This window comes from Durio zibethinus, chromosome 4 (assembly GCF_047325235.1).
Source record: "Durio zibethinus cultivar Kanyao isolate XHJ-2024 chromosome 4, ASM4732523v1, whole genome shotgun sequence".
Classification (NCBI taxonomy): domain Eukaryota; kingdom Viridiplantae; phylum Streptophyta; class Magnoliopsida; order Malvales; family Malvaceae; genus Durio; species Durio zibethinus.
Genome location: NC_143165.1, coordinates 10,118,050 through 10,135,938, shown reverse-complemented (window position 1 = coordinate 10,135,938; position 17,889 = coordinate 10,118,050). Strand labels below are relative to the sequence as shown.

At 31.1% G+C, this 17,889-nt stretch overlaps 2 protein-coding genes across 44 annotated transcripts; one reads left to right on the top strand and one right to left on the bottom strand.

Moving 5' to 3' along the window:
* Window positions 1-3,674: 3,674 nt before the first annotated feature.
* On the top strand, window positions 3,675-10,663 carry LOC111288663 (glycerophosphodiester phosphodiesterase GDPDL3-like). Its single transcript, XM_022879634.2, has 9 exons — window positions 3,675-3,919; window positions 5,035-5,328; window positions 5,782-5,897; window positions 6,033-6,540; window positions 7,046-7,084; window positions 7,233-7,517; window positions 7,963-8,105; window positions 9,547-10,027; window positions 10,109-10,663. The coding sequence occupies exons 1-9, from the start codon at window positions 3,805-3,807 to the stop codon at window positions 10,396-10,398; spliced, it is 2,271 nt and encodes a 756-aa protein (XP_022735369.1). The 5' UTR covers window positions 3,675-3,804; the 3' UTR covers window positions 10,399-10,663.
* LOC111288665 (fimbrin-1-like) lies at window positions 9,448-14,339 on the bottom strand. Of its 43 annotated transcripts, XM_089759475.1 has the most exons (12): window positions 14,108-14,209; window positions 13,327-13,585; window positions 13,028-13,198; window positions 12,541-12,781; window positions 12,301-12,436; window positions 12,138-12,176; window positions 11,916-11,987; window positions 11,319-11,530; window positions 10,915-10,995; window positions 10,687-10,801; window positions 10,440-10,549; window positions 9,448-10,362 (listed from the first exon to the last, which is right to left on the bottom strand). In XM_089759475.1, exons 4-10 carry the CDS (start codon window positions 12,543-12,545, stop codon window positions 10,786-10,788), a joined length of 561 nt encoding a protein of 186 aa, XP_089615601.1. In that variant the 5' UTR covers window positions 12,546-12,781; window positions 13,028-13,198; window positions 13,327-13,585; window positions 14,108-14,209; the 3' UTR covers window positions 9,448-10,362; window positions 10,440-10,549; window positions 10,687-10,785. The 43 variants fall into 43 exon arrangements, with proteins under 43 accessions (XP_089615601.1, XP_089615622.1, XP_089615626.1 ...); XM_089759496.1 differs by having other exon boundaries at window positions 11,916-12,026; window positions 13,327-14,339; XM_089759500.1 differs by having other exon boundaries at window positions 10,950-10,995; window positions 11,916-12,026; window positions 13,327-14,339.
* Between the last annotated feature and the right edge of the window lie 3,550 nt (window positions 14,340-17,889).

The window sequence follows — 17,889 nt, the reverse complement described above, 5'->3', positions numbered from 1 at the left end:
GCATTGCATTTAGAGCACTCAGTACATGTATCTATGAATAATGAGGACAGAGACTTTCCATGTCCTAATCAAATAAAAGATTTCAAAAGAAAAAAATTTACTTGTTCAAAAATGAGAACTCAATTTGAAGAACAGATAGATTTTTAAAGTTGTTAAGCCTCTATTGAGAGGAGCTTTTTCAAGATGAGATTTTTAAAGTTATTGAGTCTCTGCTGAGAGAAGCTTTTTCAAGATGAAATTTTAAAGTTGTTGAGCCTCTGCTAAGATGAACCTATTTCATATTTTAAATTTTAAAGTTGTTAAGCCTCTGCTGAAAGGAGCTTTTCATGATGGATTTTTAAAGTTGTTGAGCCTCTGCTGAAAGGAGCTTTTGAAGATGGATTTTTAAAGTTGTTGAGCCTCTGCTGAAAAGAGCTTTTCAAATAAGATTTTAAAGTTGTTGAACCTCTACTGAGAGGAGCTTTTTAAGATGAAATTTTAAAGTTGTTGAGCCTCTGCTGAGCGAAGCTTTTCAAATGAAATTTTAAAGTTATTGAGCCTCTGTTGAGAAAAGCTTTTCCAGATGAGATTTTAAAGTTATTGAGCATCTGCTGAGAGGAGCTTTTTCAAATGAGATTCTAAAGTTGTTGACCCTCTACTGAGATGAGCTTTTTTAAGATGGATTTTAAAGTTGTTGAGATTTTGTTGAGATGAGCTTTTTCAAGAGAATTTTTAAAGTCGTTGAGCGCCTACTGAGATGAACCTTTTTCAATGTGAGAATTTTTTAAAGTTGTTGAGCCTCTGCTGAGAGAAGTTTTTTAAGATAAGATTTTTAAAATTGTTGAGCCTCTGCTGAGAGGAGTCTTTTTCAGATTTTAAATTTTTAAAAGTTGTCGAGCCTCAAATGAGAGAAGCATTTTCGATTTAATGAGAAAAACTTTCTGAGTAGTTTATGTTAAAAAAAAAGAAGAGAAAAAGAAAAGAAAAAAATATCTTTTTGGATTTCGGATAAAATTATTGTCTTTGTCTTTGCCCTATTTCTTATTCTCAACAATATACAAAAAAAGACAGCTGTGGACATCAAATTTGTTCGACAAAAAAAATAATATTATTAAATATAAAATACAAAAAAAACCAAAATATAAGATACCCCAAAAAAATAGAACAAAAAAAAATAGGGGATGGTAATGGTGCCGGGGTATCCTACCACCCATTCCCCCTTACCCTACTATCCACACCTTATCCATTACCCTCACTGTCAAATAAAATAGAAACAAATAAAGGCAGCATGGGGCTCATGCTTGCATCCCATGTCGAGCCTTATGCCATTCACTACTGGAGCTCTATAAATAGAGCTTCTGACCAAACAAGAAAAAGAAAGAGAGGAAACAAGAAGAAGGAAGGGAACCCTGTAAAAAAAAAAACATAGTCCTCACCGTTTGATGAGGAACCCCACGTCTAAAGCTTTCTTGCAATAAAAAAAGAGAACGACCAGTGCGGGTTTTGAAAAAAAAAAAAAAACAGAAAACTTAGAAAACTTTAAATCTCGATCTACGTCGATCAGAGCTTTTTCTCCTAAAAAGGACAGTGGATCTGAACTCAGGAGGTCGAGAGAAGTATTTAGAGGAATTTCAACAATTTTTCAACATCGACGATCACCGACAACGACCATCGCTGGTGACCCGATGGCAACTGACGCAACGGTCAAGCTACCTGATGGCGAGGAAGCTCTGAAACTCTCCCCAGAGCTCTCCTCTTTTTTTTTTTTAAAACAGAAAAAGAATGAACAAAAAAAATATTCAGTTATATATAGAGGCCTAAAGGCCAAAACGACGTTGTTTTGAACCCTAAGGATCCGCGCTTCAACCCGTGACCTGACCCGAGGTCCGTGCACCCGACCCGCTACCAACTTCTTTCGTCAGCCTCTGACCGGTCCGACTGAACCAGAATTGAATTGCCCAGATAGAATCAAGTCGGTACCCAACCGTTGAACCAACCAGACCGAGCCAAATCGCACCCGAACTGTCGGACCGAATCGCGCGTTGATCGGACTGTTGACAGGTTCGATTCAAGTAAAAAAAAATTAAAAAATTTTTTTTCTTATTTTTTATATATTATTTTATTAAAATTTATACATATTAAAATATTCATATTTGTTAGATTAAATGATGAAATTGTAATTAAAATTTTTATAATTTTGTTAATTTTTTTAAAAAATAAATTTTAAAAACAAAATAAAACAAAAATACATTTAATAATAATAATACAAAACTAATAAAAAATGTAAGAAAAAGAAATTTTTATCCTACAATGAGATTCAAAGGTATTTCGAGTAGTGATACCTACGAAATCTTTAAGTGAAAAGATTTTTTTAAGTACTACCAGCGTATTGGAGTATTTATAAAAAATTTTTAATAAAATAAAAATTTTCCTTTTTTATTATAAAATAATAATAAATAAAAACTAATTACTAAATTAAGAATAAGTAATAAAAAATGAGACAAAAAGGGAATTTTATCCGATGACAGGATTCTAAAAGTATTCCGAGTAGAGATGCTTTAAGAAATCCCTAGGTGAGAGGATTTTTTTTTTAAATATTACCATTGTATTAGAATATTTATATAAAATCTTCAATATAACAAAAGTTCTCCTTTTCTTAAAAAAAAAAGAATAATAATAATTTAATTAAATAATTAATAAATTTTTTATAAAAAAAAGAGAATAAAATATGTGCATCAACATGGTAATATTCTGCATTGCATACATGACATAATTTTTACGAAAAATAAATTCGGACCTCCTAAGATAAGATTATAAGGTATTTCGAGAAGCGATGCCTAAGAAATCTCTAAGTGAGAAAAAATTCTTTTAATGTTACCAACGTACTGAAACATTTTAAGAATTATTTAATAAAAAAATTTTAATTTGTTTTTCTCGAATAAAATTTGAATAATAATTTTTTAAAAATAAAACAAAACAAACCAATTTTCAATAAATAAAAAAATCAAGAAAATTATTTTTTCAAACATTGAGAATGAGACTATTTTTAATTAAAATCAAAAGATAACACGTTGTTAAATGATACCATTTTTAAACGGGCGTCGTGGGGTGCTAATCCTTCTCCATTCGTAACCAATTTTCGAACTCAGACTGTTTCACAGACCATGAAATTATCTTTTTAATAAATTTTAAGATTTTATTAAAATGATATATTTTAATAGGTGACTAATCACACCTAACCAAAAAATTTTGGTGGTAACTCCATTTTTCGTTATTTTTATTTCATTTCTAAATTCGTCGGACGGACACAAAATCATTACGACACATCTAATTACCAAAGAAATACAGAGGAACCATAAAAGATTACATGTAATTTTAAATTTATTCTTGTAATAAATTTCTTTTTACTTTCCTAAATACAAATTCACCTTTAAATATATAAATAAAGTAAAAACAAAGAAAACCTCAAGTTTAGAATTTTAGGGATCATGATAATAATGTGGAGGCGGTCACACTCAATCATTGTCCCACAGCTTAGAACGAAAACCTCTAAGCCAAGAACCTTCCTCAGACCGGCTGGAGCCGAGCTGAGGACAACGTATAATTCGGTCGAGAGAAACTCATTTAATTGGATAAAAATAATAATTAATTAAATTTTAATAACATAAATATCTGAAACCAGCAAAAACAAAGCCAGCTAAAAGTTCAGTGTTTTCCTCTGTTCTCTCTCTAACTTGTACGGTTTACGAAGGACAGGAACAAACAGGCGGCGGCGATCAGTGGCGGAGCTGAGCTCGGTTGTCAGCGGAGGAGATTTTTCCGGCAATGGGAAGCTTACGTGGCATTTCGCTTGCCATTTTGGTAGTTCTAGCTTTGCTAGCTTCAGTAGCTTTGGTTTATGCTCAGGGATCTACTCGTTCTCGTTGGCAGACTCTAAGCGGTGGGTTTCTTTTATGTAGATTCTTTCTTTGTTTTTTTTTTTCTAAATTAATTAATTGATGAGAGAAATTTATTTTCTTTTGGTTATAGTTTCTTCTTCTTCTTTTTTTTAGTTAGTTTTCTGTTTGGTTGCTGAGAAAGAGGAGGAAATGTTGAGAAAATAGTTTGTTGAGCTGGAAACATGTTCGATTTTTCCTGTGTTTCACTTAATTGTAAGCTTGTTTTTGTTTGGTTTCCTCGAAAGTGAAGGAAATGATGAGTAAATTGCTTAATCTAAGCTTACTTCGAGCTGCTTGAGCTGTTTGAATTTTAGTTAGTTTATCTTTGGTTTCCAGGAAAAGGAAATGGTGAGAAGATTGTTCAAACTATGCTAGTTTGAGCTTCACTTTTTTTTTCTTAAATATTTAATATTTTCGGTTTGTTTGCAAAGAAAGCGGAGGAAAGACAAAGCTTTTCAGATTTTCTCCTGTTTCCTTAAAGAAAGAAAATTTTGTCTAATTGCTCTTTCATTCCGATAAAAGGTTGAAGAAACGATAAAAAAACGCGTGTTTTAATGATTTCCAACTTACTCAAAGTGGAAATCTTTCCCTTTTCTTTTTAAAAATTTTCTATTTATTTCATCTATTCAGTAGTTAAAAATTTTCTTTTTTTTTTATGAGAAAGTGAAACAAATTGATGGAAAATGCGGCTTCAAGTCTTTCGTGATTTACTTATTTGAATATTTTTGCTTTCTATTTTGAGTCTTCGTTCTCAAACTATAATGGGTTTTTGTTCTTTATTAACAGTTTCCCTTTTTTTTTTTTTCTCTACCAAACAGCTTGAATAGCATAATTAACTAAAAAATTTGCTGAAATTTGTTTGGTTATGAAGAACATTGATGAAGAGCAAATACGATATGTTCCAACATTTTACAATATGAGAAGTAGACGTTCTTCAGGGCGGGTTAAAATTTTGATATCCTCACCTGTCAGCGTGGTTAGCTACAACATTTCAGTCTATAGATGCATAAAAGCATTTAACATTAGCATTCATATCAGACAAAGATTTTATAAAGTTATTTTTTCTTTTTAATTTTCTATTGTTCAATAAGCTTAAACTATTTGATTCCTTTTGCAGGGAATGCACCCTTTGTCATCGCACGTGGTGGATTTTCCGGAGTGTTTCCAGACTCTAGTCTTGAAGCTTATAGATTCGCTTTATTAACTAGTCCACCTGATGCGATCTTGTGGTGTGATGTGCAATTAACAAAAGATGCAGCTGGGATTTGCTTTCCTGATCTTAGGCTAGATAATAATTCTGACATTGCAGATTTTGACAAGGGTGGGCAGAAGGCTTACCTTGTTAATGGGGTCTCTACCAAGGGATGGTTTTCTGTTGATTACACTCTCAAGGATCTAGGAAATGTTTATTGTAAGTTCAGCTCACAATTTATCCTCTTTGTGTTTTCTTTTTTTTTTCCTGTCATCATCAATGTTCTCGATATCATTCATTAGTTTTGTGTTTGTCGCCATTCTCATTATTATCATTATCTTCACAAACTTTGCTTGATGGATAGTTAATGAACTTGTGAGTGCCAAGTTCATCTAATGGTTGTCAAAATAAGTTTTAGTTTTGAATCATCAAACACTGACCATTAAAAACCCAGTTCAAGCAATTTTGCAATTAATTAGGTAATTAATTCTGAATTCTGATATGCTTGTGCTAGCAGTCATGTCAAGATTATTACCTGTTGAGATTCAGCATGTTTTTTTCAGTAAGTTTGTTTCTTGACTTGCTTTGAAATGCTCTAGTAGTAAATTCTTCGTGCTTTCTGCTATCTGATTGATGTATCACATTCTAATGTGCAATTTGTTATCTGGACAGTAACTCAAGGTGTCTATTCTCGTTCCAATAAGCTTGATGGCAATGGTTATCCAATTATGACTGTTCAGGATATATCTACAAATTTACAACCTCCTGGTTTTTGGTTGAATATTCAGGTATAGGATTAATCAATGCTTAATAATTCCTTTGTCTTACTTTTTCACTCTTGTCTCTTCTTATCCCGGTATTAAATTAGTATAACTTCATCTTCCTGTTTTTGGATTTAATTGAATGGTTTTCTATTTTTGCAGCACGATGCATTCTATACACAACACAACCTGAGTATGAAAAACTTTATACTTTCTGTAACAAGAAATGTGAATGTAACTGTTGGCTATATCTCATCACCGGAGATGGCTTTCTTGCAAAGTATTGCAGCACGTTTCCGAAGAAGCACAACAAAGCTTGTCTTCCGGTTTCTAGGACAGAAAGAGGTGGAGCCTTCAACCAACCAGACTTATGATTCTCTCTTAAAAAATCTCACATTTATCAAGACATTTGCCTCTGGAATCATTGTACCCAAGTCTTATATCTGGCCTGTAGATGCAAATCTTTATTTGCTATCTTCTACCTCTGTTGTCTTGGATGCTCACAAAGAAGGGCTAGAAGTTTTTGCATCCGAGTTTTATAATGATGTTCCATTTAGCTTCATTTACTCCTACGATCCAGTGGCTGAGTATCTTCAGTTTGTTGACAATGGTAACTTCTCTGTTGATGGGGTGATATCTGACTTCCCAATATCTCCATCAGCAGCTATAGGTAAGTTATATACCAGTTTGTATATGCAATGTCAGTTCTCGTATATTTCTTCAATTTGTTTTTGCATCTCATAAAATGTTGTTTACTTTTTACCTTAAATTATGGTGAAATTCTCATTATTTCTAAGGAGCCTTGCTTGTCTGAGTGACTTGTGCTGCCATCTTGGGAATATCTTCCAAATTTTTGTAGTTTTCACAAATTAGGGAATATATCCTGCTGTATGACCAATAGGGTGCACCTAAGAATCCTCCACTTTGTTTTTTTTTTTTTTTTTCACCTTGGTTGCCTCTTGCTGTAGTGGTGTCATATGAATAAGAAGGTGAAGTGAGACTATGTCTGCCTTTTCTGTCTCTCTTTACTGTCGTGGCCTGACATGCCCTACACAATAACTTAGTCTGATTATTGAAAGAAAGGTTGTCTGATTTTTACTAGATATCATTATCATTTGCTGCTAATGGATAAGAAACATTTTCGATGAGATGCTAACTTTTGTTTCATATTGCAGATTGCTTTGCTCATCTAGGCAAAAATGCTTCAAAACAAGGTTTGTCATTATACAATGCTTCTGATCAAAAGATCTTATTTTTCTTGTTGAGAGTTAGTGGTAACAGTTATGAGATTATGTGTTTCAAGGCACCAACAATCGTTTTAAGGTTTATCATAACCTATTTTATTTTGTTGGCATGCTACAGTGAACCTTTTGGTCATCTCAAAAAATGGAGCAAGTGGAGACTTTCCTGGTTGTACTGACTTGGCATATTTAAAAGCAATTGAAGATGGTGTAGATGTTCTTGACTGTCCTGTTCAAATGACAAAGGATGGAACACCTATTTGCTTGGGCTCTGTAAATCTGATAGATAGCACAACAGTTGCTCAATCAAGTTTTAGCAATCTTATAACAACAATTCCAGAGATTACGCAAGGCAGTGGAATATTTACCTTCAACATGTCCTGGATTGATATTCAAAGCTTGACACGTAAGTTGAATTTAGTTCTCATTTTGCTTGTTCTTTATCGTACTGAACTTTTGCTTTGTTTTATTTTTTCTTTTGGGATGGTTGGGATGTCATCTATAGTCTCTAATAGTTTTAGAAACATAACATGTTGAAAATAAATGTTGTCTAACTCAGTAAAGATTGAAGTTTGTACATTATGTTGAGTGGGTATTTTTGATGCTTTGTGAGTGCTCCTCCTCATTTTTTCTGTGCTTGAAAGATTGTTACTCATAACCATGGTCGTGGAGCATGACTAAAATCCTTGCTTTGGGAGATAATGTTTCCGTGTATACTATGTCAGTTTTATTTACTTTGCCCTATCATCTAAGTCTGTGTTTTAGTTGCTGAGATTTAGCCATCTTGCTGTTTCTTAAATAGATATAATTGGCTTTAATTTTTTTGTAATCTATCATTACTTTGATTGTAGCTGTAATATCAAGCCCACAGTCAGCTTACCAATTGTTTCGAAATCCGAAGTTCAAAAATTCTGGGAAGTTCTTAACTTTATATGATTTTTTAGCCATGGCAAAGAATGCTAGCTCTCTTTATGGTATCTTAATCAGCATAGAGGTCAGTTCTTGCCATTCTGTACTTTTCCTCTTCAAGTTTCTTGCATTGGAGTTTACTGCCGTAATTTTTATTTTCTACTCACATTATTGAACCTAATGATGCATGTTAAGAGGTTAGGCACTGTGAATGGTGGCTATGGTTATCTGCTGTGCTGGTGGGTACTGTTTGGTATCCTAATTATTCCGAGAAACATATCAGATTGAGTCTTAATCATAACTATGGTAGCTGTGGGTTATGCCATGTAGAATATATTGAACTGAATGGTCAAAGAAACATAGAAATGTAGTTTCATAAGAAGCTGCCACCATTATGAACTTGACATCTGTAGATACATTGCCTAAATCACTCTAAAGTTCGCTAATTCTAGGGTTTTCAAAACTTTTAATGCTCTCATCATAACTGAATATCACTTGAGATTTAAAGATCATTCCTTTGTTTTCCAAATGTTGAGATCTAGATAAACCTATCTTGTAGGAGAGAAAGACATAGATGAAATTCCTTATGTGAAGTTTGTGAAGTTTTCAATTAGAAACTAATAAATAAAAAATAAAATCGAAAATCAAAACCAATAGATTAAAAATTTTTGTTACATAAATCAAGTGTGCAAAATTAAAAAAATATTTTAATAAATTTTGATATATTTTTAGATAGACATTTTTAGTAAAAATATTGAGAATTTTTACTGTTAAATAAGAGTGGTTCAAATTTGAATTATAAATAATATTTTTAATAATTTTTTTTACGTACTATTGATTTTTATATTAAATTCTATCAATTTATTGGTTTGGATTTTTTTTTATTAAAGTATTTATTAAATCATTTTTGAGAAAAAATTTCAAAAATTTCACTTAAAAAGCTTCATGTAAGTTTTGTCTCTTGTGGGATGTCTTTCTTGTATTTAAGCTATTCGGTTTGAACTTACTTGCAAAGTAATGTAAGAAAATCATGGATACCGAAAAGTGTAATCTTCATGATTATTTCCCCTATATGGTTAGCAAAATCTTCTTGGGTATCTACATGTGTCCATATTTTTCTTGACATTCTGTGAGTAAATTCCAATCTTCTTTTCTTTCTTTGATTTAAAAAAAAAAAAAAAAAAAACCTTCCCCTGAAGCTCTAATTTGCTTAGAAGCCTCATTTGTGAGCCAGTGGTGGATCCACATTCAAAAGTAGTAACCCTCAAAAAGAAAATTTGAAGGAAAAACTTTCCCGGTACACCTCCAAAATTTTTTCTTGGATGCCCTTTTTGGTTGATAGAATTAGCAAATCCATCAACAATTATATATATATGTTAAGTGGACACATCTAGAAAAAAAATCTTGGATCTGCCGCTATTGTGAGCTAGCTATAAATGTTGTAATATTTGTATTTCAAATGGTTTCTTCCTTGACAACATAACAGGAATATTTATGAAAATTTTTGACTTGTTTATTCCTTTCAGAATGCTCCTTACCTTGCAGAGCAGGGATATGGTGTAACTGACGCAGTACTTGATGCTTTGAGAAAAGCTGACTATGATGAACAGACAGCTCAGACAGTTATGATCCAGTCCAGTAATAGCTCTGTTCTAATGAAGTTCAAGACTAAAACCAACTATAAACTTGTCTACAAGGTTGATGAAGATATTGGTGGTGCTGACAGTCCAGCAATTGACGACATTAAGAGATTTGCTAGCGCTGTGGTCATCAGCAAGGACTCTGTCTTTCCTGAAAATACAGCATTCCTCACTGGTGTTACGGATGTTGTCCCGAGGCTACATAATGCTAATCTCTCTGTATATGTTCAAACCTTCAGTAATGAGTTCGTATCTCAAGCATGGGACTACTTATCTGATGCAACTGTTGAGATCAATTCCTTCTACACTTTAGCTGGTATTGATGGTGTCATTACAGACTTCCCAAAGACATCTAATAGATACCGGAGTAAGTGCATGTTGGCACTGTCATATGCAGAAACTACAAAATTTTCATAGTATTGGTGTTGATTTGATAATCTTTTTGTAGGGAACCGATGCTTAAACAGAGGCAACAAAACAGCTGGTTATATGAGCCCCGTTCCGCCTGGCGGCCTTTGGAAACTAATCACAAATGATTACTTGCCACCAGCTAAAGCTCCAAATCACTATCTGAATGAGGCAAATGTTATTGAGCCCCCTTTGCTTCCTGTTGCCACAAAAACCACCCCAACTTCAAGTCCATCTGGTACTGCAACAGCTGATCCAGGAGCAATCTTATCAAGCACCTCTAAAAGTATCCATCTGCATCAAAATCAAGCTCCCTATGTTGATAGTTGAAATATTGGAATTACATGGAATTACAAAACTATGATGCCTGCCTTCAAAGATCATCATAAATTAATATGGCAGAAACAAGCTGATGTTGAAAATGTTGAGACATATGCAAAACGTGCCAGCTTGTACTTGAAAATGCATCCGTGCCCGCATCCTAAGAGAAAGGACAAGCAATTAACCTGATACTTTCGTGGTTTAACCTGTTGCTTGTAATGTTTGCTGAAAATCTACGATAGAGATAATGCATGGAACTTGAGCATTTTAACTATATCGGTGAAGCGGAAGACTTACCCAGTTCTGAAATCCTCAAAGACATTATTAACATAACTCCCAATCCCAAGACTGTTGATCTACAGTCGCAAACATGTCTCTTCTCTGGAGATTTGCATATCATCTGTCATCCTTTCTGCAAAAGAAATCTTTTTGCTGTCTACGCTCAGGCCATTCCCGCAACAGCACACATGTTTTTCTTATCCAATAACAAAACTAGAGACAACATATAAAGAGCAAAGAGCAGACTTTGTTTTACTAACTAAACAGCCTAAAACACCAACATGATAATGGACTGGCGGCTCGCGAAAACCCTTGTAAGCAAACCATCTGGAAAACACCACAGCCGAATTGTGTAAGCATCAAATCATAGCACTATCTCCTAATCTTTCTAACAAAAGATGTGCATTACAACAAAGCCATTCATGATTTTAAGTACATGAGAAAAAACCCATGCACCTTGACTCCTACTAATTTCATATTTTAACAGTTTTACAAGGCACAAGACCACAGGCTGTTCCTAAAACCTCTTAGAGTGGAGTAAGCCCCAGATTTGATATTTCAACAGTTTTCTATGACAAATGCTACTAAACCGAAAAGTTATTTAAAAGGAAAATGTCTGTGTTACAACTGCCAGATTTGTGGTTTCTCACCTCTGATGAAAGATTTGAGGCACAAATGCAAGATTCAGGTTTGTCGAGCCCTCAACTATGTCTTTAGGGCTCAAATACCGTTTGCAGCCCATTCTCTCTGCATGGTCAAGTACCAGTTTAGCCCTTTCGGCAGCATCCTTAGTATCTAGGGTCAATGGATTGCAGTGCTCTGGTGCCTGAACATTAAGCAGGTATGCATAAGCTTTTGCATCCTGCATGTATGGAAATGAGTAAAACATACCAAATAATGAATGCAAGCGAAATAAAGCAATGCTTCCAATAGATGTATAAGCATCCACCTCGGTCCATTTTATTAGTTTATTGTACCCTTGCCACTAAATTTAGTATTAACATAGTCAAATACCTTCACATCTGACAAAAAATTTGTAACGGTTTTCTCGTAGCCTGCTTTATTTAAATGAAAATTCATCCATTTTAGTAGAACCTTCTCAGGAGCTAACCCCAAAGTTCCTCAACATCATGCAAGTTACAATAATTCAAATGGAAACAAATCAATGCATTTGTCTAAAACCTGTTTATTTCATGAATTAATTCTTAGTTAAACATCATCAATCACATGATAAAGAGATATATTACTGAATTGCTATCCTCCACCAATTCCACAAGCTGAGGTGTCTTCTTAAGGTTTAGATCTGCTAACAGTTGAATCTGCAGTCGTCACAGAGGTAAGGATGAGAAAAAGGGTACCTGAAAACAACTTGTCTTAAGTTAACATCCTACTTTTCTCAGTCCATCATGAAAGTTTAAAGCCAATACAAGAAATTGCATATAAATAATACAGAGGATTTATATGCCTACCTTTATGATTTGAGAGATCAACCCAAGTAAGAGATGTGGCTGCAATACAAATAATCAAGATGAAAACCATAAGATTATCAGCATATTTCATTCTAACTCACATAGGAATCCGTTTAGCTGTATTAACCCTCCCTTCAACCAAGTCCTGGGTGCCAATGTTTACCACAGTGCAGCCAATAGCCTTTGCAGAGTTGAGACAAAGGGTATGGTTCTCATTCCTCTCCCATGGGTTAAGTACCCTATTTGTGTTGATAGCTCGTTCGTATATTGTTCCTGGCACAGCAACATTGATAAGCTTACTGCAAAAATACAAGAGAAAAGAATCAGTTTCACTTCTATGTACCAGCTTTTATAGAAAAACAAAGAAAAGAAAAAGAAAAAGCAAATGCATAATGGAGAACACCCCATAAAAGTACTCCATCTTTTGCAAGATTGACAAGATCATTCGTAGCCTGATCCAGCGGAAGAAACTGCTTTAAAAATGGATCATCCCCAAGATAAATGTTTATATGTGTAACATAAGAGGCTTTTTCTGATTCACTGCTCGTGTGAAGAAGAGTGGTTGTGGAGGCCTTTAGGAACGATAACAAATTCTTTGGACCGCCCAATTTTCCTGTAGCCTGACTTTGCAAATTTAGATACACCTGCTCATTCCATGCAACCAATCATAATGTTTGCCCCCTTTAACTAATTCAAGTCTCAACCGAAGTTAAAGCCTATAATTACCACTTGTATGCAACATAATAGAATGTAAACCGCCATGTAAGTTTAACTGAAGTGATGATTCCCGTTTTTTTTTTTTTTTTCATATGTTACAATACTACATGGTTAATAATTGTAAAATAGAATACAACTGAGAGCATCCACAAGCTGGTATATAAATGACTCACCCTGAGGAATGTTTCAAAATCAATCTCATTGCTCATGTCACTATAGGATTCGCCCAATTTCTAACTAATCTCGTCCTCGGTAAACATAGTACTAAAAGCCTTCAATTTCACCCTCAAGGGCAGCAAATCTCCAACTGTAACTTTATGATTTTGGTTCTTTACTGAAACAAACTAGAAATCATATAAAAAAGCAGGCAGTTCAAATTCTATCAAATTACATTCACAAAAAATAACAATGAAATCGAATAATAATGCAATAGTTGTAGCAATAAGTTTAGGAGGGACCAAAGTATGCTTACTTTTGATTTAAGGCTGCGAAGCTCGACTTGTGTGAATTGGCTTTGAAGCCATTGGTCAGAGACAACGACACCAACGAAACTAGACATAACTACAGATTAACCAAGCAGAGGAAAAAAAAAAAAAAAGTCTACCCCAAATTTCTTCTCCAAATTACATACACCAACTGAATCCAGAATCCAATGACCAATGCAGGACTCAAACTACAGCCCAAATTACCCAAGTAGCTAAATTTTCCAACTAGATTCCCAACCCCAGAATCTGAAAATCAGCAAAACCAAATCAATGACTCAGCTTTAGCTCCTATAAGCATGAAGACAACAAGAATCTTTCATGAAACCATCCCTATAGATTGCTTTGAATTTGAACTTATATCAATCATGAATATCCAATACTTTTGTCCCTAACACATAAAAACTAACAAAGAAATAGTCCAAAAATAAAAAAATCCAAATCCAGAACTCAAATTCAGACCCCATAAGCATAAATATTAACAAGAAGCCATCATGAAACCATCCAATAGATTGATTTCAACTTACAACAATCACCAAAAGAATCACAGAAACATGAAACCCAAGAAACCACTGCCAAGATAACTCCTTTTTCATCATTCAGTTCCAAAAATAAAACAGAAACAGAAACAAAAAGCAAACAAAGATAATTCAACAGGAACAACCAAATACAGAAGAAAAAAAAACACAAAAAAAAACTCTAAAGAACAACTAAAAAAATGAGAACCCAAAAAATAAAACACAAGAAAAAAGCAAACCTAGAAATATTTACCTATAAAAAGCAAATATTTTCCATTTTCCCAATAAATAAATCCAGTTCCTTTCAAAGTTCTTTTACACAGCATCAAAATTTACAGAAAAAAAAAATCCATTTAAAGAATCAACAAATGTGTGTGTATATATATAAGATTGGTATATAGAGAGAGAAAGGATCGATTTTTCTTCTAAGAAAAGCAAAGTAAAAAGAACGGTTGTTAGTTTTTACGTTGAAGACGGCAAGGAGCAAGACAAGCTTGGAGCAAGACAAGCTTTGAAATAGGTACGGTTTTGTTAGTAATTGGGTGTTTCTAAGAGTACTGTAAAGAGAATGCACTAGCTTTGTTGGCTTGACACGTTAGCTAATTTGTGTGGACACGTGTATTTGTGGACATGGGGTGGCGTTTGGGATCTTGTGCAGCTTTTTTTTTTTTGGGGGATAGATTTAAATATGAAAATATAAAATTGATATGATATAAATACGATATTATTAAAAATAAAAAAATAATATAATTTAAAATTTTAAAAATAATAATATGTAAATATAATAAAATTAATTTTATATTTTATATTTTTATAATAATATAAATTATGATATAAAAAATATATAAATATATAAATTTTAATATTTTATATGATATAAATATATAAATAATCATATGATATAAAATAAAATTTTTCGTTTGATATATAAAATAAGACGGACACAGTTCAAATAAAGAAATTTATTTATCACAATCGAATGATAGGATAATACAAAATATTTTTACTTTTACCAAATTTTTTATAATTTTTAATCAAAATTTTAGATAATTTAATTTTTAATTTTTATTATTTTTATATTATATTATTGTGTCGTTTTAAAATTATAAAATCTATTGCGTCCAAAAATAAAACAAAATAAAATTGAAGTCGATGGATGTTTGATATACTTCAGCTTAAGAGAGTATTCAAATTCAATGAACAAAAAAATTGAGGTGATGAATATTATAAATGATAATTAATACTTGTATTAGAACAAAATAACATACTATGCAAGATATTAACTAAAGAAAATACACCCATTAATAATTTTAAAATAATTTAAAGGTTAAAAAATAAAATCCTAAATATATCATATCATGTGAAAAAAACACGTATTTAAAATAATTTAAAGAAAAAATTAAATATAAACAAAATTTGTGAATATTTATCAGTATTATTTAATAAATGCTAATTTGTGTAAAAATAAAAATAAAAATAAAATTTATACTCAAACATACAAAAATACAAAATTATTATTGATCAAAGAAAATTTTAAAATTTATTTATTTATTTATTTAAATCTAGGTTATCGAGCAAAGATTATGACTATGAAACACTAGCTTACGAGGTCATATTCTTTTTTTATATATATATAAAAAAATAGTAATTTAAAGTAATTAAAAGAATTATAAAATTATTAAATATTATCTATTAAAAATAAATGTATGAAATAATCGAACCAAAATTAAAATTACATTGATAATATCAAAATGTTGTATACAAAATATATTTTTGATTAAGATTCAATAAGATGGTTTTAGCTTATTTGTGAAAATAAAACTGCCAAATATGGGATTTTGACTGTAAAATGAGTGAAGATTTCCCACTCTTCACCTTTCTTGAAAGATCTTTTTTAGGGTGATTTCAAAGAGTTGGATCCAACTATTGGTCCCTTTGTCCCCAAACTTTAATCCATGTGCCCTCCATAGATATTAATTAGAATTTCAAAACCCTTTTTGAAATTCAACAAAATAATATATCAAATAAATAAAAAATAATCACATTTATTAATAAAAATTTATCTCATCCATCGTTACTAAAATTTAAAATCCTTATCAGTCGAATTAAATGATTAATACATATATGTTAAGATATATTAAAAAAAGATAATAAATTTTATATAAAAATAATAAGCACATGAAATTTAAATTATTATCGATGATTTTAAAAAATAAATCTTTACTGATACTCTTATTTTTAAAATTTTCACTAATGAATTTATAAGATTATAATTATAATTCTATTCTCAAACTTTTGTAACACACAAAAAAAAAAAATCAATAAAATTTAAACTTGTTTAACAAATTGGTGCTATCTAACGTTTCTAGTTCAAACACTTAGTTCCTTAACAACCAGGACCGACTAAACCTACAATCTATAAGTGCCTTGCACGACATCCTAATTTTCCTTCTTCGGGAAAGGAACAAGAAGATACTGCAGCTAAGAAGAATAATTGTTAATGCGAATTATTTAATATTAAATTAATTAAATTATGTTATTTTATTTTTATTAATTAAATTAATTTTTTTAATTTTTAAAATTAATCAATCAAAATTAATTCAATTAATTTAGTTAATTTTTTGAATTAATCAAATAATAAAATATATTAAATTAAATTATATTTTTAATTTTTTATGTTTAAAATAAATTTAAAAAATTATCCAACAAAATTATTCAAATACTAAAATATTAAATTAAAACTTTTAATAACTTGAAATGAAACGTGTAATTTCATATATTTTTAGTTATATATAATTTTTATTATATTTTCATTAATTTAATTTTCAAACCGAATTCATTAACAAAATTTTTTTAAATTTATTTTTAATAATCAATCAAAATTAATTTAATAGTTGATTAATTAATCAAATTAAATAAATTTAATCGATTATTTGATTAAAACCAAATTATAAACAACATGTGAGGAATAAAATTTTCACTTTTCTATACTTTTTTGGGTTATCTTGAAATTGTCACGGATTTCTATGGGATTAATCTCAAGCAACAATTTACTTTAAAACTTATTTTAATACTATCACAAAAAATATATATATATAGTAATTCTCTATTATGCTATCTGTAATAAATAAAAGTTAATATGTAATTTAGCTGTTGAATTGTACTACTTTTAACTTATAAAAACATTTACGATTAGATATCTAAATTTTATTTTTATCAAATATTTTGTACTATTGATTAACACTGTTAATTAAAATACTGACATAATAATATTAATTGTTTTGTGTCACATATTTTATCATTAAATAGAATTAATGAGTGAAGAAAAATGTTAGGAAAAAAAAAAAAAACAAAGTTCAAGTATCTAGTTTGAATTTTTTTTATATAAATATGGAATCATTAAAAATAATATAATTTAAGAATTAAATCACATATTAATCCTATAAATAAGTAATAAATTAAATGATGGAAGCGACTAAGCAAGGCCTGTTAGATTATATGGTGAAGCCCAATGGTTAGGATGCTAATTTCAACTAAAGCCCAAAGATATGGATGGGTAGCTCTATCTCAATTTAAGGCCCTTCGCAATCCTTGGAAGCAACCCAATTTCCATGAGTCGTCACTCAAATGAAACCGTCTGGCTAAATGCAAATAACAGGAATCTTGTTATTAAATGAACTCCAAATTATATACGTAACATTCAGTTGACCAAGCCAAATATCACGGGCTTCGAGAGGAATCGTGAATTTTAGGTTGCTTATGGCCTAAAGTTGATGTTGAAATATAACGATATGGGTTACTTTTGAGATTTTTTTTTAAGTAAAATTATAAAATTTAATGAGTTGAATAAATAATATTTTATAAATTGATATAGATAATGATATTTGATATTATAATTAATTTTAAGTACTAATAATATATTATCAAAAATGATGAGTAGCGTTAGAATGAGAAAAAATAACATAATTTTAGATATGAGTTATAATCTCACATCAATTATATATTAGAGAGTATTTATATCATTTTTAATTTGTG